This window comes from Pygocentrus nattereri, chromosome 4 (genome assembly GCF_015220715.1).
Source record: "Pygocentrus nattereri isolate fPygNat1 chromosome 4, fPygNat1.pri, whole genome shotgun sequence".
In the NCBI taxonomy this organism is placed as follows: domain Eukaryota; kingdom Metazoa; phylum Chordata; class Actinopteri; order Characiformes; family Serrasalmidae; genus Pygocentrus; species Pygocentrus nattereri.
The window spans coordinates 21,719,957-21,741,654 of NC_051214.1; the positions used below are offsets into that span (position 1 = coordinate 21,719,957).

The 21,698-nt window shown below is 42.1% G+C and overlaps 1 protein-coding gene across 1 annotated transcript in view; it reads right to left on the minus strand.

The window, feature by feature from the left end:
• tnfrsf21 (tumor necrosis factor receptor superfamily, member 21) overlaps positions 1-13,678 on the minus strand; it is a 65,108-nt gene extending 51,430 nt beyond the window's left edge. The window contains exon 1 of the mRNA XM_017722438.2: positions 13,308-13,678. Within this exon, the coding sequence (XP_017577927.1) occupies positions 13,308-13,334 (27 nt within the window). The 5' untranslated portion in view covers positions 13,335-13,678. The remainder of the gene's footprint in view (positions 1-13,307) is intronic.
• Between the last annotated feature and the right edge of the window lie 8,020 nt (positions 13,679-21,698).

Sequence of the window (21,698 nt, forward strand, 5' to 3'; positions counted from 1 at the left end):
GACTAATAAGGGTCACTTGTTCTTCTAAAGCTTGTTAGGACATATGGAGAGAGGTGAGTGTAGGGCAGGACAGTTACACCTCTGATCTCATCACACGCACTTGGTCACAGGAGAACAGATTGCCAGTCGCTCCACTCAAACAGGGAATGTATATAATTGGCGACTCCCTCTCCACCCTATTATGTCTAACAACTCTGAAGGGTGCCCTCTGTCGCTTTCCTTGCAGTGGAAAATGCCACCAGGGCTGTCGCTAAAACGTGGAAGCATGAGAACAATCTATCCATCCATCCATCCATCCTCTAAGCCGCTTCTCCGTCAGGGTCGCGGGGGAACAATCTATTATACTGAAAATTTATTTTAGAACTTTCTTATAGTTCTATCGAGGACAGTTATATTGCGATAATTATCATTATAGTTTTATCACCCAGCCCTAAGAACACATACTCAATATCATTGCAATCATCAGATTCATCCACTCAGGGAAGGGGTCCGAAGCACAACCCACATTATAAAATGTTTGTGCATATACTGTGTCCAATTACATATTTCCACCAGAGAGGTGGAAATCCCCAAATCTTTCATAGTGTAGCCTTAATATTGGCAGTCTTTTGCAACAAAACAAGTAGATCCAGTACCGTAGAGCACAGTAACCATTTTAGTTACTTGTTACTATAATCGTAACCGATTGTTTTCCAACCAATCAGACTGTCTGGTCAAATCTAACCTTGGTATAATCAAAACCTCTTCACAGAATTCAAGATGGAATTCAGTTTTCCATTTTAAACAATAGTGGATAAAATTCTTGTTTCAGAAAAAGATTAATATATTTACTGGATCTAAAGACGCTTTGATTTCTCAGCGTACATTGTTAGAGATATGAGCATGTTTAGAATTAGACTGTACTCTCTTTCAGTGTGAGTTTGACTGCTCGGAGAACACAAGCAGGCCCTTAACATTCTGTCTATTCATTCTCTCTTTACGCTACAGCTCCAACGATGGAAAATCATACCGTCAAACATTAAAAATACTTTAAAAACTTTAGAAATGTCCAGCTTGCAATGTGGCGGAAAACCTTCAAAATGACTTTTACTGACAACCAGCCAATAAACGCAGCCTAAATGCACCGCCATTCTGAAGCGATTACAGATTTACTGCACTCTACTCTGCCAAATACATGCATAACACTCGTCTGCTTTGCTTACCCAGCACTTACATCAGATCCCTTTCATAATTTTTACTGAACATAAAGTTCTTTATGTTAGTGCCTATAGTTTATTTCCTATTCTGGGGATTAAACTGGAACAAGTAAGTTTTTTCCAACTTTTTTGGCTGCCTTGCCAAGGAGCTCCCAGTGATGCAACAGGGGAAGCAATGCACTCTAATATGCATAATCACTTTCTGTACATGAATATCTAGAAGGAAAATCCATGGCATTTTATAATGTATCACTCACTGCAAAGTGAAAGTGCAAAAAGAGCTTGAAATATTTGTCTGAACCTGACAGGACTTGGCTATGCACATCAGGTTTGGTCTGGTTCAGATAAAAAAAAAAATTTTTAAATGGTGTGTTCATTTTATTCGTCCTCTTCTTTTATTACTTTTATCCATGCAGAATGAAGACTGTTAAGATGCTGCTTAAAGCTGTCATGCATCCCTGCGGCTCTGAGACCTCCATGGACTCCATCTGGGAGATTATACTCCTGACACTCCACTGCGCTCCAATCACCGCTCTGCCTCTCCCGAATACTAATCAACTTCACCTGTTTCTGTCTTTGTTTGCCTTGCTAGAGTTAATATAAAGAATTGAGAAAGTGTCTGAATCATTCTGGTACGTTACAGAAGCCTTTAAATGTATTTTTTTGATCACTAATAATCACACACACACACACACACACACACACACACACACACACACACACACACACACACACAAACACCTTCTAAGCAGCTTATCCTTCTGGGTTGCGGGGGGTGCTGGAGCCCATCCAGGCCATCATTGGGCGGAAGGCAGGACACACCCTGGACAGGTTGCCAGTCCATCACAGGGACTAAATAATCACGTTAATGGTAAATACATGTACTATTTTTTTTTAGCCATGATCTGACAACAACAGACATCAGGGTAGTGCAACAAGTGCCACTGTTCAGAATCTGGAGCTTTGTTCAGTCTGTAGCTGGTAGGGACTTACAGAACTTTCTGACAGGTTGCTGTCAGGCTACAGTTGGATTTGGCCATAATTTTGTAGGGTTACAGTCAGGTCCATATATATAGAATGTTTTTGGACTTTTTTTTTTTGTTTTTGGACAGTCAGATTCTAACAGAATTCTGTTGGGCTACGGTCGGATTCAGAGAGAATTCTGTTGGTGCTACAGTCAAATTCTGACAGAATTCTGTTGGGCTACAGTCGGATTGGAGAGAATTCTGTTGGGCTACAGTCGGATTGGAGAGAATTCTGTTGGGCTACAGTCGGATTTGGACAGAATTCTGCTGGTGCTATGGTTGGATTCTGACAGAATTTGGTTGGGCTACAGTCGGATTGGAGAGAATTCTGTTGGGCTACAGTCGGATTGGAGAGAATTCTGTTGGGCTACAGTCGGATTTGGACAGAATTCTGCTGGTGCTATGGTTGGATTCTGACAGAATTTGGTTGGGCTACAGTCGGATACTGACAGAATTCTGTTGGGCTGCGGTCGGATTCAGACAGAATTCTGTTGGGCTACAGTCAGATTCTGAGAGAATTCTGTTGGTGCTACAGTCGAATTCTGACAGAATTTGGTTGGGCTACATTCGGATTTGGAGAGAATTCTGTTGGGCTACAGTCAAATTCTGACAAAATTCGGTTTGGCCACAGTCGGATTCAGACAGAATTCTGTTGGCGCTACAGTCAGATTCTGACAGAATTTGGTTGGGCTACAGTCGGATTCTGACAGAATTCTGTTGGGCTATAGTCGGATTCAGACAGAATTCTGTTGGGCTACAGTCGGATTCTGACAGAATTCTGTTGGGCTACAGTCAGATTCAGACAGAATATTGTTGGGCTATAGTCAGGTCTGGACAGAAAGCTTACATGCTTCACACAAAATTTTGATGGGCTATCATTAAATTCAGCTAGAATTTTGTCACGCTGAAATCGGATTAGAACAGAAATTTGTTGGGAGAGATTCCAGGGTTGGATTCGGGCACTATGTCCTCAGGCTATGTTTAGGTTCAGGTAAAATTTTAGGACTGCTGAAATGAGAAACTGCATCGGGAAACAGCTTTCAGAACATGCCGGTGTGATTCACCAAGACACACGTGACATTAAAATTCGCCGAATGGCATCAGCAAAACCCACCAGAGCCATTCCATTCCACTGACTTGGGTGCATGTGTTGCCGTTTGTGAGGTGTCGTGCACTCTTTCAGGCTCAGGGTGTGGGCAAAGCTGAACTCAGCTGAAAATGAATAGCGATTTGGCATAGCCGAGCTTTCCCATCAGCCTTTGCTCCACAAGAGAGCAATGCAGTAAGCCAGCAGCCTGCACAGAGAGAGGCCGGGTTTGAAGTAGGGCAGTGAAGGGGACAGTTTTGCTGATGGCGGGACAATGCCAGCCTGGACACTGAGGCCCTCTGAGGAAAAAAAATCTTATTGCACAATGACACACTGTTGCTTCATCAGGGAGACTAGAGAGGATGTTTCTGTCCAGTAAGCACTTAAAAAAGGAACATGCAAAACAAGATATGAAAGGAATCTCAATTCAGGAAGTTCAACTTTAGATAACAGTCATGAAGTGCATGGTGTTCCAAACTAATCATATCTCAAGTCTGCACAAACCAGCCACCACACCAGTGGAAAGGCCTTCAGGTTTGTGAGGACTTGCTCAAAATGAAAGGACTCAAATCATGTTTAATGATGTCACAATTCATAATTTGATTAAACACAATTACTTGACAAAAAATCAGCTATCAGTTACTTTCTCAATGAGTCTGCAGTGGCAATTGCCATGATGATAATGAATATTTAATATTCTACCACTGTTTTCTCTTATAGTAAGAAACTGTCTGATGGACAAAGTATTCACTTGGCTATCTTCACACGCATATGAACTTGAGTGACATCCCATTCTTAATCCATAGGGTTTAATATGATGTCGGCCCACCCTTTGCAGCTATAACAGCTTCAACTCTTCTGGAAAGGCTTTCCACAAGGTTTACGAGTGTGTTCATGGGAATTTTTGACCATTCTTCCAGAAGCGCATTTGTAAGGTCAGACACCGATGTTGGACAAGAAGGCCTGGCTTGCAGTCTCCACTCTAATTCATCCCAAAGGTGTTCTATTGGGTTGAGGTCAGGACTCTGTGCAGGCCAGTCAAGTTCTTCCACACCAAACTTGCTCATCCATGTCTTTATGGACCTTGCTTTGTGCTCTGGTGTGCAGTCATGTTGGAACAGGAGGGGGCCGTCCCCAAATTGTTCCCTCAAAGTCTCTTGGTGCTGAAGCAAAAAGAGTTCCTTTCACTGGAACTAAGGGGCCGAGCCCAACTCCTGAAAAACAATCCCACACCATAATCCCCCCTCCACCAAACTTTACACTTGGCACAATGCAGTCAGACAAGTACCGTTCTCCTGGCAACTGCCAAGCCCAGACTCATCCATCGAATTGCCAGACCTAGAAGTGTGATTCGTCACTCCAGAGAACACTTAGTGTAGCTGAGTTGCCGTTCCCTATTGCTGTCATTCCTAATCACTTCCATTTTGTTATAATACCACTGTAGTTGACTGTGGAATATTTAGTAGTGAGGAAATCTAACGACTGAACTTATTGCACAGGTGGCGTCCGATCACTGTACCACGCTGGAATTCACTGAGCTCCTGAGAGCGACCCATTCTTTCACTAATGTTTGTAGAAGCAGTCTGCAGGCCTAGATGTTTGATTTTATACACCTGTGGCCATGGAAGACATTGGAACACCTGAATTCAATTATTTGGATGGGTGAGTGAATACCTTTGGAAATATAGTGTGTATATATTATACCATTCTTCAGATGGTCATGTAAACACCACACTCCAGTCTAGAAATCTGATTAAGAGGCTGGATTTTATCTCAGTAATCAGATTTCTCCACTCTAAACTCTTACTCTGATTTCTTTCGGATTTCTCAGTCTGCGTGAGCGAAAACAGACCACGGGATGCAGCAAAACACTGTTGGAGTGATGCTGAAACTAAACATGAAATAGTTGTATATTCTTCGTCTTCTAGATGATGTATGTTCATATTTTCAGGTAAAGCGGCGCAATGTTTAAAAATAAGCCACAGTATGAAGGTCTGAGTTTTAACGTTACGTTTACATCACGTCTCCTTCTGTAAGTTTACTGGTTCGTTGCAAAGCAGAAATCTGACTACTGCCTGACTCATGTCGACCCAGAGTTTCCCCACTATCTGACTTCTCATGTGCATGTAAATGTGTTGATTAGATTACTAACAAAATCTGATTTTCTGGAGTTACCGGATTATTAAGTGCATGTAAACACACTCACGGTTTCTGCTCAGCTCCATAATTATGGTGCATTTGGATGATCTAAATCTGTGAATCTGGAGTGCAACCAAGAGTTGTTTATGTTTGGTTGGTCAATGGCAACTGTTAAATCCATCATGTAAATACTACGCATATCAGCTATGATGGACCAATGATTTATTGTTGGTTGCTTACTAGTGGGGCCTGCTTACATTCTGGAGGAAGTTGTGGTGCTCAGTGTTACAATCATTCAACCCTTGTATGGAGTTCAGGTCTCTGGGACCCATTTTCAATGTTTACCAGAAGAAATAATGATGTGACTTATTATTTCAACATCAGATTCTTGGTCGTTGCTCATTTTCTGTTCCTTCATTCTGTCCCCCCCCACATTTATATTACATGTGTTGTTGGGCTGAACCCATGGGGAGTAAAAGTGTGGAGGTGCTGTGTCCTTCACTCTGTTCTCCTCCTACATGGCCTGCTGTTAGCATGTGTGTGTGTGTGTGTGTGTGTGTATGTGTGTGTGTGTATGTGTGTGTGAAGGTGAACAACATGAACTGGCTGCTGACTGGCTACAGCTGCTAAAGGAGAACCCTATGCTGGACACTTGTGATGTTTTAAACATCTGGTATTTTTACCCAAACTGATATGACTGTACTGATTTGTGGGTCCACCTGTCCACTGAGTAACAACATCAACACCACACAAGGGTTAAGTACACTGTGATACAGTAATTGAAGTTTCTACTGTGTTCATGTGGTTTCAGAGAATGTACTGTTCTTGTAACTTGAGTAACATGACTGGAGTTTTCCACTGCAAGGAGTGGCTTCGACTTGTGATAAACTTGGAAATTCATGTGTTTACAAGGTTCACCTGATCGCACTGTAAATCAGTAATAAAACACTCTTCGTTCTGGCATTGTTATACACCTGAGCCTGTCAGGTGCTGCTGTTAGACACCAGAGTGTTTTTTATAGCTCACTAGTAAGACGGTGACTAACGATATGACAAAAATATAACATCACACTATTTTAACCCCTTAAAAGCCCAGGTGTATTACATACTAAGGCTTTTCTTAGGTTATACAGGGACATTCACTCAAAAGAGGCCCTGAATATTCTGCTGTAACTTCTGTTAGGATGAAACAAACCAAATGAACCAAAAAAATAGGTATGCTACATACCTTGATGGATGTGTAATTGATTGCATCCCGGTTCACACCTGGGAAGTTGCAAACGGAGGTTAAACGTCAGAACGACTGTCCAGCACCTACCTCATTGCTCCGATGCAGGGGCATCCCGACTTGTTCCGAAGCTCCATATACTGAGGAGTCATTGCACGTTGTTTTGTTCAGATTGTGTCATCCTAGCAAGAGTTATTACAGAATACATGGGGCCTTTTTTTTCAAGTGAATCTCCCTGAATAAGGGTGTAATAAAACTTTATGCCCGCTAGTGGGCCCTGGCCATTTAAGGGATTAAACAAGCTCAGGTTATCTGTGTTTCCGTGCACAGTTTTTTTCAGTCAGATGGGAAATTGGGAACTGTTCATCAAGCTAAATGATAGTAACAATTAGTTGCATCTCTATAAATGAGCCTTTCAGAACTCATTCAACCAGAAAATGGCTCCTACATTTAAAGAAGTGAATCCTGAATTTTGCTTGAAATTGTAGGTAGTAAGTTTGACGTGCATTTACTGTGTGCTTTGATCGCTGCCTCACTTCATCTAATGTCAGTTTGTTTGAGGTATGGACACATTGTGACAGCCATTCTTTGTTTGTTTATCCCCTTAAAATCATAATCTTATTACATACTAATGCATGCTATTCAGTTACTCTGGGGACGTCAATGCAAACTGGCTGAGCTGTTCTTAGGTTACAGGACCCGCCGGTGGATCCAGGCCATTTAATATTCACCAGGGTATGTTTTGGTTTGACCATCTGAATTTAAGCGACCAACTCATAAGGCAAATTATTCAGTAACTGCATGAATATAATATAAATATAAATGTTTATTTTATTTATTTATTTTTCTAAAAGTTCCCTTCAAATGAACAGAACATGTGTTTTATGATCTACACATATTTTACTGTAAATTTACAATTTACTGCTGAAAGCCAAAAATCTCTGATGCTCTTTGTGTTTTATTTATAAAAGTAATGTTTACAGAGCAGATCACTGAAGAGACGCCGCCTGTTTATAGTTTATAGCCCAGATTTGGGAAAAAATGGGTCGACTTTCAGTAGAAAAAACAAACTGAGTTCAGCTTCTTTTATTGTAAAGGTTTAAAAAGACATCATCATCTATTTGACTGGAAAGAAGAGTTACAGCCTCATGCGACGCCCAGCTTCTGAATGTAGCTTATGAAATATGAACGTTATGAAGAACATGACGTAGTGCGTTTTGGAACCATCTGCGGTCTCAAGGAGTTTAAGAGGTTAAAGCATTCTCCTGAAGTTTAAAAAGATGGAGCAGAGAAAAACAGAGCTTGCAAATTACTAACAAAAACTATCAGTACAATGATTTCCATTCAACGTTTTACATGCTGTGCTGCACTTATTTCAGTTGAACAGGCCTAATTATGCTCTCTTTGTAAGGAAACATGCAGTTGGTCAGTTGCGTTTTAAGTACTGATAATATACACAATTCAGAAAAGCATACTGTGATGTAATGCACAACCCCATTTACCAAAAAGTTGGGACACTGTGCAGAACATAAATAAAATAGGATGCAATGATGTACACATCATGGTAAACCATATTTTTAAAGGAAAATACTACAAAGAGAACAAATCAAATGATGAAACTGAACGATTTTATTATTTTTTTTAAATATCTGCCCATTTTGAATTTGATACCAACAACACATTCCAAAAAAGTTGGGACGGGGCCTGTTTACCGCTGTGTTTCATCACCTCTTCTTTTAACAACACTCTGTAAGTGTTTGGGAACTGAGGAGACACTGCTGTAGTTTTGAAATTGAAATGTTTCCCATTTTTGTTTGATACAGGATTTCAGCTGCTCGTTATTTCAGGGTCTCATTTGTAATATGTTTCATTTCATAATGCGCCAAATGTTATCAGTTGGTGACAGATCTGGACTGCAGGCAGGTCAGTTTAGCTTCCAGACTCTTAGTATGGAGCAATGCTGTTGTAATACAGGCAGAATGCAGTTTGACATCGTCTTGCTGAATTAATCAAGGCCTTCCCTGAAAAAGACGTCGTCTGAATGGCCTCGTCCCTCACATACAGAGATTTCTGATCTCTGATTCTTTTAATGTTATTATGTACTGTAGATGATGAAATTCCAAAGTTCTTTGCTGTTTTACATTGAGAAACATTGTTCTTGAGTTGTTTCATTATTTCATCGTGCAGTCTGTTGGACACCTCCCCATCTTCTGAAAGATTCAATCAGTCATGTTACTGACATGTTGCCAATTAACCACCACCTTAATCAGAAAAAGAAAAAGGAAAAAAAAAGGGGGCAGTCATGGGCTGGAGGTTAGGGATCGATCCCCAGAACCGACAGTACATGACTGAGGTGCCCTTGAGCAAGACAACTAACCCCCAACTTCTCCCCAGGCACTGCGGTTAGGGCTGCCCACCCCTCCGGGCAAGTGTGCTCACTGCCCCCTAGTGTGTATGTGGTGTTTCACTTCACAGATGGGTTAAATGCGGAGGTTAAAATTTCCAGTTGTGGGACTAATAAGGGTCACTGTTTTTTTAGCATTATACAACTTTACCAGCCTTTCGTTCCCCCGTCCCAACTTTTTTGAAATGTTTTTGGCATCAAATTCAAAATGGGCAAATAAACAGTAATATTTCTAAGCTTCAACATTTAATCTGTTGTCTTTGCACTATTTTCCATTAAATATAGGGTTTAAATGATTTGCACATCGTTGCATTTTGTTTTTATTTACATTTTGCACAGCGTCCAAACTTTGTCATTTATAATAACAACTATAAATGCTTTGGTCAAATTGCCGACCTCTACTGTCAGACTGATATGAATGAATTAATCATGCCCATTTCAAGAGTAATGGCAGAAAACCTGGTGAACTGCACTGGTATAAACAGCTCCATCCTTTACACGGCAGGTTGGAGCCGCTGGTCCACTATTTAGTGACTAATTTAGACCACGCTTTAATTAAACAAACACTCAGCTATATTTCAGTCAGTCGTCAGGACCTCTCTACATGCGCTGAGTTTCAGCTGCGGTTGAAAGTTCAAACAGGCTCTAGGCGCTGTATCAAATGACTCATCAGTTCCCAGAACCGGAGCTGACCAGTGGATGAGGCTGAGCTGACCAAGAGACCGACACAGCCTGTGAGTGTGTGTGTTTAAATAGGTTAGGAACATAACAGCTGCTCTTCCTCAGCCCATCACCATTCTGCTGCAGCGCTGCATGGCGGGTCATGAAGAGCCACCACGACTCAGCAAATCTGCGGCCCCGCCTTCTTTATTTATTTGGACCTTTTTTGCTCTACACTGTTAAAAATAAAGGTTCTGTGCAGGTACATTTGTCCTACATCAAAGCACAAACAATGCAAATGTTCCCTCAAAGGTTCTACAGCGGTTTAAAGGTCTGATTGGGAACCTTAAATCAGTTGTTCCAGGTCAAAAGTTGGTATTTGTTCCTTTTCATAAGCAAATGTTTTATAACAGAACAGTAGAATAAAAGCCTGGAGGCGAGGCGGGGTGTGTGGAGTCAGTACAGCTTAATAAATATCATTTCAGTGGATTATGGTTCAGTTATGTTCCCTGTCTAAAGGTAGTGAGATGTAGCCTTAAGGGTCCCACCCCAGTGACAAGATGGGCACTGCCCCAGTGACAGTTTAGTACCTTTATTTCTGAGAGTGTAGTTTTTAGAGTACTTTAGAGGCCATTTAATCAAACTGCCAGCAAAAAGTAATCGACATAAACAAAACATCACATCTAGACAAAGAAAGTCAAAATTGTGTCCATGTAACACAATTTATCCACATGGAATTGATGTGTATGTCTGAAGGAAGTCAGTTCTATCCAGTCATGTGCTAAACTTTGATCAACACTGGCGAAAGGACATATTTTGTTGGTTCTCTCAGACCAAATACGTTAACACATCCTCTACAAACTTACATATGATTTACTGCTCAATTTCTATTTATATGCTGGGTGTATGTGTTCTAGAGATAGATAGATAGACAGATAGACAGATAGACAGATAGATAGATAGATAGATAGATAGATAGATAGATAGATAGATAGAGGTGCACTTTGTAGCTCTACAGTTACAGACTGTAGTCCATCTGTTTCTCTGATACCTTGTTGGCCCCTTTTACCCTGTTCTTCAGTGGTCAGGACCCCCATGGACCCTCACAGAGCAGGTACTATTTGGATGGTGGATCATTCTCAGCACTGCAGTAACGCTGATGTGGTGGTGGTGTGTTAGTGTGTGTTGCGCTTGTCTGAGTGGATCAGACACAGCAGTGCTGCTGAAATTTTTAAACACTGTGTCCACTCACTGTCCACTCTGTTAGACACTCGTACCTTGTAGGATGTAAAGTCAGAGACGATAGCTCATCTGCTGCTGCAGTTTGTGCTGGTAGTCCTTCATCAGTAGTCACAGGACGCTGCCCACAGGACGCTGTCGGCTGGATATTTTTGGTTAGTGGACTAATCCCAGTCCAGCAGTGACACTGAGGTGTTTAAAAGCCAGCACTGCTGCGTCTGATCCACTCAGACCAGCACAACACACACTAACACACCACCACCACGTCAGTGTTACTTCAGTGCTGAGACTGATCCACCACCCAAATAGTGCCTGCTCTGTGAGGGCCCATGGGGGTCCTGACCACTGAAGAACAGGGTAAAAGGGGCCAACAAAGTATCAGAGAAACAGATGGACTACAGTCTGTAACTGTAGAACTACAAAGTGCACCTATACAGTAAGTGGACAATAAAATGGACAAGGTGGTGGTCATAATGTTATGCCTGACCAGGGTATTATTACTTGGCCTTGATGCCAGTTCAGAACTAACGTCCCATAAACATCACACTATGCAGCAGAAACACCATGGACCTTGGTGGCATAGTGGTGACAGTGGTGGGATGGGGAGGGAAGTGATGGTGGTTGGGTGGTTAAGGGGGGGATTCCCTTAGATGCCAGCAAGACCACGTGTTGATCAAGACCCAAAGGACAAGTGTGAATGTGACCCAGGGCAGGAATCTGACACAGCGAATAAAAGGCCGACTCTTTCTAGTGAAGCTATTTCCTTACATAACCCTGACATAACCCTGTCATAACTGTACATACGCAGCAACGTACAGTTATCATGCTATGTGTTGCCGTTGGCAAAGCATTTGTACCAGTAATGGGCAAAAACACCCATCTCCTTTTGAGGCAACATGACTTCATAAAGATGTTGATGGGTCTGAGCAAGCATGGTCAGGGCTGCTGGGTACATAAACATAAAAGAAAATTTCTGGCAGTAACCCCAGAGCACGGCAATGATATCACAAGCCTAATGGAATCAATATCCTCTCCTCAGGACCAGAAAAGAACAACACACCTGTTACGACCTGTCATAAGTTCAGAGTCAGCGTGACAGCATGAACAAACAACTTCTGGGAGCTATTCGCGTCCACGTTTGTCCCTGGACAACAGATCCCCTGCCTTCAAGAAACATTCCTGGAAATGAGGCTTGAAAACATGGTGCAGTCAAGTCTCACTGCAGTGGTTTGTAGGTAGGATAAGTGATGTGTGTAGGCTACGTATACACAGCACAACCTATACACTCACCGGCCACTTTATTAGGTACTAGTAAAAGGTTGGACCCCCTTTTGCCTTCAGAACTGCCTTAATTCTTCATGTCACACTTTCAACAAGCTGTTGGAAACATTCCTCAGAGGTTTTGGTTGGTTATTTGAGTTCCTGTTGCCTTTCTATCATCTCGAACCAGTCTGCCCATTCTCCTCTGAACTCTCACATCAACAAGGCATTTTTGTCCACACAACTGGAGCTCACTGGATATTTTCTCTTTTTCGGGCCATTCTCTGTAAACCCTAGAGATGGTTGTGCGTGAAAATCCCAGTAGATCAGCAGTTTCTGAAATACTCAGACCAGCCCATCTGGCACCAACAACCACGCCATGTTCAAAGTCTCTTAAATCCCCTTTCTTCCCCCATTCTGATGCTCGGTCTGCACTTCAGCACGTTGCCTTGACCACCTCTACATGCCTAAAAGCATTGAGGTGTGGCCATGTGATTGGCTGATTAGCTATTTGTGTTAACAAGCAACTGAACAGGTGTACCTAATAAAGTGGCTGGTGAGTGTGTATTCACCCCTTTATACAGCAAATGTCACTTTTGATATGAGCTGTGTTTATAATAAGGCTACAAAAAATGCAAAGACTGTTAGTGTAACTGGCGCATCAGCCCAATATGGCTTTCAGGTCAGACGTACTGGCTGCAGAAGGGCTAGAAAAGCAGGAACAGTCTTACAGAAAGACCTTCTTCCCATCACTAGTGAACAAAAGACAGCAGTGGCCTTTGTGAGCTCCCATAGAGAAACAACACCCACTGTCACAGCACAACAACCGGCCTGAACGCTCCTGCTTTCTCTATCCTGCCTGTTAGAAGAAACACATTTCTGACATATGAGTGAATCTGAGGGGAAACAGGGGGTCTTGTTTATTAGAATAAGGTGGCATTAGTGTGGTAAGAGCTCCTAGGCATTAAACCGACACTGTCCCTTTAAAACCAGCGAGAATATTCTCGGCACAGGAGATGCGCGTGGACCATGGAAATAAGGATGAAAGCACAAAGCTGTCCGTGACTTACCGTTAGAGATAAACAGATGGCAGGCATTTTCTCCCGTTGTCTTCTCAGAATATGAGCTTCTCGCACACAGAGAGAGGGTCCTTCTCTACCTCAGGTGGAGCATCTCTGCGTCGAGAGCATCAACAGGGCACCCGCATTGTGCAGGGGAGCCGACTCCGTCCTAATGCTGCAACTGCGTCCGGCTTTTTATAGTCTGTGTTATGAGGGGAGCGAGGCCCGTGCAGCGGGGGGCGAGCGTCTGGTCGTCGGGGGTCAGCGGTGTAATTCCCATAGCGATGATGGATCCGAGGACTGAGGTCTTGGCTCTGTTCGCGTGTTCCCCAGCTCCCTCTGTCTTCTGCGGCGAAGCCGGGCTGCTGGGCTGGACTTCAGCGAGTCGAGAACGAATCGTCCCTGTGAACCGACTCTTTTAAACGAAGTCGGCTCACAAGTCCAACCGAGTGCGTTTACCTGCAGCCAATAAAAATTCATTTATCCGATCATTCAGCTGGTCATGTAAACATCATACAAACTCAGACCGGGAAATCCGATAAGGAGGCTGGAGTTTGGCTCAGTGATCAGATTTCTCAGTGCATGGAAACTCAATCTCGGATTTCTCAGTCTGCGCATGCGCGAGAAAAGACTGCTGTCCCAAAGACGTTGGGAGCGGCGCTGAAACCAAACACGAGATAAAGGATTTAAATATTCTTCATCTTCTGGATGGTGTTTGCTCATAGTTTCAGGCGAAATGGGTCGATGTTTAAAAAAAAATGCTGTACGAAGTTTGAGTTTTATTTTGCGTTTATGTCGCGCCCTCTTCTGTGAGCTTATTGGCTGGTTGCAAAGCAGAAATCCGATGACTGTCTGACTCGTGTAGACCCAGAGTTTCCCATTAACTGACTACTCGAGTGCCTGTAAACGTGTTGTTCAGATTACTGACACAATCTGATTTTCTCCCGTTATCAGATTATTAAATTTATAGAAAAGCGCTCACTGTTTTGTAGCATCATCTAAGCAGCGCTGCCTTCTGCATTGTAATTAAGAGACCCTCATTAGTCCCACAACAGGGAAATTTCACCTCCGCATTCAACCCATCCGTGCAGTAAAACACCACACACACACCCACACACACACACGCACACACAAGGGGGCAGTGAGCACACTTGCCTGGAGCAGTGGGAAGCCTTATCCACAGCACCCGGGGAGCAGTTGGGGGTTAGGTGTCTTGCTCAAGGACACCTCAGTCATGGGGTATCTGGGGATCTGTAAGCTCTGGGGATCAAACTGCCGACTATATGTATATGTATCTGGCGATATATATATATGTATCTGAAATAATGAAATCACATTCTATTTGGCTCACTTTCTGTTCTGGTTGGTGCAGTAAAAGCCCAAGTTCATCATAGACCAATAAACATTAGACTTTTCGCTCTCTGAGTTGAATCTCAATGTGTATGTAGCCGGCTGCACTCAAATACTTGAGCCATTTTTTTTTCTGCTTTTTGATGCTTTTCTTGATACTGCCTGATCTGGCAGCCATGTATCCACAGCACAGTGTATTTAGTGTGACCATGAGCTAAAAATCAGGCCAAATAAAGAAAGAAAAAACAGTTTTGCTAAGCTATCGCTGTTTACTTGAACAAGTGAATCGTTGGATCCGAAGTTCGACTCACTGAATCGGACATCTCGAAGGAATCGGTTCGGTAACAGTGAATCAAACTTCCCAGCGAGTGCTGGAGACTGACGTCACGGCCGAAACTTGGCCCTGGCTGTTTACTGAAGCCACACGCTGTGCCTTCTCTCCCCCTGTGCTCCGACAGGCCCCGCCCTCCTGCGTCACGATTGGCTAGTAGTTAATGCTGAATTATGATTGTTAATTCTAGCCAATCCGAGTGAAGGTGGCGGTCTATTAGTATCCAGTCGTAGCGAAGGACGTGGGACGCGACCAGCTGATAGGTGGATTGCTTATGCTTGTGAACTGTAGCCCCTTCAAGCGCACACGAGGATAGACTGACCAATCACAGCGCAGGAGGGAATATATGGTTACAACTCTGGCCTCCTATTACAGAACCACACTCCAGTTCAGTGAGCTCTTTAGAGTGACCCATTCTTTCACTAATTTGTGTGAAGGCAGGCTGCACGGCTAGGTGCTTGATTTTATACTCCTGTGGCCACGAGACTCAATAAAAAAAAGCTGAATTCAATGATTAAGAGGTGTGTCCAAATACTTTTGTCCATATAGTATATCCTCAGATCTCTGCTCGATTGACAGCAGCCGTTCTTAAGACTGACTCAATTAATGTACACAATTTAAGTGCTTTAGGGCAGATGGATATGCTGGACAACCCATGTTCTTACAGTATAGGTCAAAAAAGAATATTAAGTATATTTAAGTATGTAATAAAGCTGAATCCCTTATTTTACTAAACCACTGTCGTATGTCCACTTACACTATATTGCCAAAAGTATTCACTCACCCATCCAAATCACTGAATTCAGGTATTCCAATCACTTCCATGGCCCCAGGTGTATGAAACCAAGCCCCTAGGCCTGCAGGCTGCTTCTACAAACATTAGTGAAAGAATGGGTCACTCTCAGGAGCTCAGTGAATTCCAGCGTGGTAGCGCGATCAGACGCTCCAGTCGTGAAATTTCCTCACTACTAAATATTCCACAGTCAACCGTCAGTGGAATTATAATAAAGTGGAAGCGATTGGGAACGACAGCAACTCAACCACGCAGTGGTTGGCCACGTAAAATGACAGCGGATGCTGAGGGGCATAGTGTGCAGAGGTCGCCAACTTTCTGCAGAGTCAATCGCTACAGACCTCCAAACTTCACATGGTCTTCAGATCAGCTCAAGGACAGCGTAGAGATCTTCATGGAATGGGTTTCCATGGCCGAGCAGCTGCATCCAAACCTTACATCAAAAAGCGCAATGCAAGCGTGGAATGCAGTGGTGTAAAGCGCCGCCACTGGACTCTAGAGCAGTGGAGACGTGTTCTCTGGAGTGACCAATCATGCTTCTCTGTCTGGCAATCCAATGAATGAGTCTGGGTTTGGTGATTGCCAGGAGAACGGTACTTGTCTGACAGCACTGTGCCAAGTGTAAAGTTTGGTGGAGGGGGGATTATTTGCTCACCAGTGCACAAAGCAAGGTCCAAAAAGACATGGATTAGCAAGTTTGGTATGGAAGAACTTGACTGGCCTGCACAGAGTGCTGATCTCAACCCAATAAAACACCTTTGGGATGAATTAGAGTGGAGACTGAGAGCCAGGCCTTCTCGTCCAAGATCAGTGTCTGACCTCACAAATGCGCTTCTGAATGAATGGTCAAACATTCCCATAAATTCACTCCTAAACCTTGTGGAAAGCCTCCCCAGAAGAGTTGAATCTGTTATAGCTGCAAAGGGTGGGCGACATCATATTAAACCCTATGGATTAAGAATGGGATCTCGCTCAAGTTCATACGCGTGTGAAGGCAGACGAGCCAATACTTCTGACAACATAATGTAGAGCATAATGTAAGCTGAGACATCTGTTTAGTCTCAAACGTTGTCCACCCCAAGTGTCCACCCAAGGCATGGAGCCATATATTCCAACAGCATATAGGGCAACGGAGTGGATGGCTCTCTCTTTGTAGCCCCTTTCAGTCGGGCAGATCCGCTGGCAGATGAGGAGGACACCATCTGGCAGGCACGTGGGGCGAGGAGCTGAAGAGATGAAACGGGGAAAAGCCCTCACGTGCTGTGCTGCTCTCTGCCGCAGGAAATCACCCTAAGTGGGTTAGTGACTCAGGCTGAGGACAAGAGCAAAGATGCGTGCCAGCCAAGGCTGATGCAGCCAAGCTGAAATGTGACATCAATAAAGCAGCCGCTCTGGGCCCGACTGCTGCTGACCGCCTGGAACAAGCTCTGCTGGTTTAGAGATGGATGTTTAACTGGAGTGTTTTTTGGTTTGTTGTAATTCATGACGAACTCCTGCAGCCAGCTGTGATGATGAACACATTGAGGTTATATTATTCGGTTAAATTGAACTCATATCTAACGGCCTATTTACTACTACTACTGCTTGTAGAACAATCCTTGCTGTGTAGTTCTGAAAACAGCAATAGTAATGACAATAATAATAATAATAATAATAATAATAATAATTATAGACCTGCTACTACTAGCACTATCACTACTACAGCTACTACTAGAATAATAATGATAAAATCAATAAAAATAAACATGTATTAAAGATATTTTTCTACAACTAATTACAGTAGTAATCAAGAAGGTTACGAACAATATTACACATTTGTTTACCTATTACTACTACTACTTCTTCTAGTAGTAATAATAATAATAATACACATAATAATGAATTAAGTACTACTACTAATATTAGTAATAATATAATAATAATAATAATAATAATAATAGTAATAATACACACGGAATCATGTATGTAGTATTAATACTGTCATATACTACTATCAATACTACTATTACTAATACTGAATGAATTAATACATTTAGTACTACCACTACTACATTTATAATAACACACGTCTTAATGAATTTTGTAGTATTATTGGTCCCACACCCAATATTGCTGCTACATAAAATATTACAACAAATTTATAAAACACCTTCCCCAAACTCACTATCACAAAGCAACTGGGCAGAAAATCCATACATACATGAACAAAGAAAGCAAAGCACAGCAAATGTGTAATAAATAACTGTAATAAGACGATACCGCATGAGATAAACAACAAATACAGCACATACAACAACACTTACAAGACAAGACAAAACAACACTAACAAGAACACTTACAATAGCTCAGTTCTGACTGAATTAATCCTGAATTTCATATCCATGAACCTCTGAATCAGTTATAAGATTATACAGAGTTAAAGTTAACCATGTTCTGTAGTGACCCAGATCCCAGATGACCCCACATTAATGCCCACCAATGCTCCACTTCATGAATACAACAGTGACCTCTATAGGACAAGAGTTTCCATGACAATACCCAGTGATGGATGAAGTACACAAAGTTATGTGATGCTTATTAGTCCCACAGTGGGGAATTTTCACCTCTGCATTCAACCCATCCGTGCAGCAAAACACCACATACACACTAGTGAAGAGACACACACACACACACACACACACACACACACACACACACACACTAGGGAGAACAGAGTGACACAGAGAACACACTTGCCCAGAGTGGTGGGCAGCCCTAACTGCAGCACCCGGAGGAGTTGGAGTTAGGTGTCTTGCTCAAGGACACCTCAGTTACGTACTGTCAGCTTACAGGGCCAATTCACTAACCTCCATCCGACGGCTGCCCCAGACCATGTAGCTGAGTTAAAGTAGAGACACCCAGGTAAAATATTACTCCAGTAAAAGTAGAAGTTCCTCCCTTTAGACCTCCACTTGAGTAAAAGTACTAAATTATTTACCTTCAAATGTACTTAAGTATAAAGTAAAAGTACTAAAAGAGTAATTATGGCTCTGATGTCCTGTTATCATTTTATAACAAGACTCACTTCATGAACTCATTTTAGGTGAAAATCCTCCAGCGTCTCTCTTGGTAAACCAGTCTTTTAATAGAACGTCATTAATTAGTGACGCTGACATCTATTAAAATGATCATAAGCACAAAACACTGAAGGTAAACAGTTTCCATCAGGGAGAACCGAGTGGCTCTGAAATCACTTTTTACACACAAGCAAAGTTTCAGTTTCAGATTTATTTACAACTTAGTTCCAAGTTTAAGTTGAATAAAAACTGGCTTTAAACTCAGGATCACAAATGAGCTCCTTTACTATGTTGATCTGTAGGTCTCTGTTCATAAACATAAACCAGTCCAAACTAATTTACTATAAAATGAAATGGTGTTTGTATAAATTCAGAAAAAAGCCGCGTCAGTCACGACTGCATATGTGGACATATTTCTATATTGTGCTCTATTTACACAAAGTTAGGTTAGTTCATCATTTATGTTGAACAGACTCTCCCAAAATTTTACGCTGCTGCGCTGATGTTGAACCGTGTGCTGCACTGGGTCAGTATAACCAACAGGTCAAAACAAGCACTAAACAAAGTGACCGCTGTGCCCTGATTGGTGCTCTTGCTTTGCACTTCTTTCGTTTTGACATGTTACCTTTTTATACACACAGAAACCAAAAGGAACGACAGATTTCTCAAAATGTAGTGGAGTGAAAGTAAAAAGTCGCCCAAAATGGAAAAACTTCAGTACAGATACACGAAGAAATACTTAAGTACAGAAACTAATTACATTTACTCAGTTACTGTCCACCACTGACGCTGTCTTTACATTCCTCATAACAAATATGTAAATAAAGAGCTGAATTTGGGGACTGATAACCTTTTCAACGTGAACGCAATGTTTCATTCATTTCAGTTGCTGGACTGGTCTGGGGAAAGACATGGAGCTGGGACTGACTGATCCTTATAGTTTCACTCTCCCAAAACAATAAATATTGGGTTATTTTAGCACAACAGTGTTTAACAAAAAACAGTATGCTCATATTTTTAACACGAAGACAGATTCTAAGAACACAGTCTGTGCTGATATGTTGTGTTATGAAGTCAAAACAGATGAATATGAAACTCACCATTAGTTAAGATACAGAGAAGCTGTATGTGAGGTTAAGATATGAGTACTTTGTCAAAATCTTTATCAATATTACTGAAAAATGTAAAATGATCAACAGTTAAATTTAAATTTATGTAAGAAGTTTTCTTTTGTGTGGTGTGAAGCAGTGACTGATACAGAACTAGTATTCTTCATAGGCTATGTTCACATTACAAGCCTTGGTGCTCAAATCTGAGTTTTTCTCAAATCTGATCTCTCTGACCTGATGGTTCAGACTCGTTTAGGTAAGTGATTCAAACCTGTCATTAATATGAACGAACCGGCGTCCTGAAATGAGCCTCATGAGCTCCTCCACTCAGTAACGTCACGTGACTGAATCACTGCATCATCAGCACAAACTAACGAGCAGAACGAGCTTCGCTGAGAAGATCATTAATTCTGATCAGCTCTCAGCTTCATTCAGCTTTAACGGGTCTGTTCAGCGCTGTTGCCATGGTAACGTTGAATGATGGCACATGCGCAGTGGGAAAACAGCACATGAATTCCAATCTGAGCGTCACATTAAGGCCACATGGCCACGAATCGGATACGTATCTGATCTAGGACCACATATGACATGAAAGTAGTTCAGGTCAGATTTGAAAAGATCAGACCTGAAAACATCAGATCTGAGTCACATTAGGACAAAAAATCTGATTTGTGTCACTTCAATCTGGAAATGTAAACATAGCTTTTTGCATGTGGTCCTAGATCAGAAACGTATCCGATTCGTGGCCACGTGACCTTAATGTGACACTCAGATTGGAATTCATGTGCTTTTTTTCTACTGCGCATACGCCATCATTCAATGTTACCATGGCAACAGCGCCGAACAGATGTTAAAGCCTGTAAACGGTGGAAAAGCAGCTCATCTCACCTTTTCTCCTTCGTCTGGCTCTAATAATGAAGCTGAGAGCTGATCAGAGTTAATGATCTGTGCATTTCTGTACATCATGAAATTTTCACGCAATGTAAAGACGAGCTTCTGTGTTCAAATGACGAGGAAAATGAAAATCAACAAAAATTGAGATGCATGTTTTCCGTTGGGCAGTGACTGTATGCTGTCTATTAATTGATCTGGTTAAAACACGATGCCTTCTTATGAATGATGACCTTCTAATGTGCTTCTAAATGCAAAAGAATTCTCATAACTTTACCTGGAAGAAACTCGCACCACCGGCCTTGACTGCAGTATGAAGCTTTGAATGACTCCAGTATTGGACACATGGATCTGTAACCCACTGAAAGATCATCTGCAAAGGTCATCAATGATCGGGCTAAAGACCAACACCCTGAGGGAAGTTCATCTGATGATATTTCATGTCAACCGTGTTTGAAAACAAAAAAGAGCAAAAATCAGATGATTTAATAGAAAAATGACCTGATATTACAACACTGAACATTCACAGCAGTTCACTAAAGCTGTAGTTACAGGCAGGGCTGAGAGCAGCTTCCTCCTGAAAGTAATAACAAAGAGAAACCCGAGATCAGTATTTAAACTGTTGTAAACTTTCTCCAAATACACTATATTGCCAAAAGTATTGGCTCTTCTGGCTTCACATGCATATGAATTTGAGTAACATCCCATTCTTAATCCATAGGGTTTAATATGATGTCGGCCCACCCATTGCAGCTATAACAGCTTCAATTCTTCTGGGAAGGCTTTCCACAAGGGTTAGGACTGTGTTTATGGGAATTTTTGACCGTTCTTCCAGAAGCGCATTTGTGAGGTCAGACACTGATGTTGGAT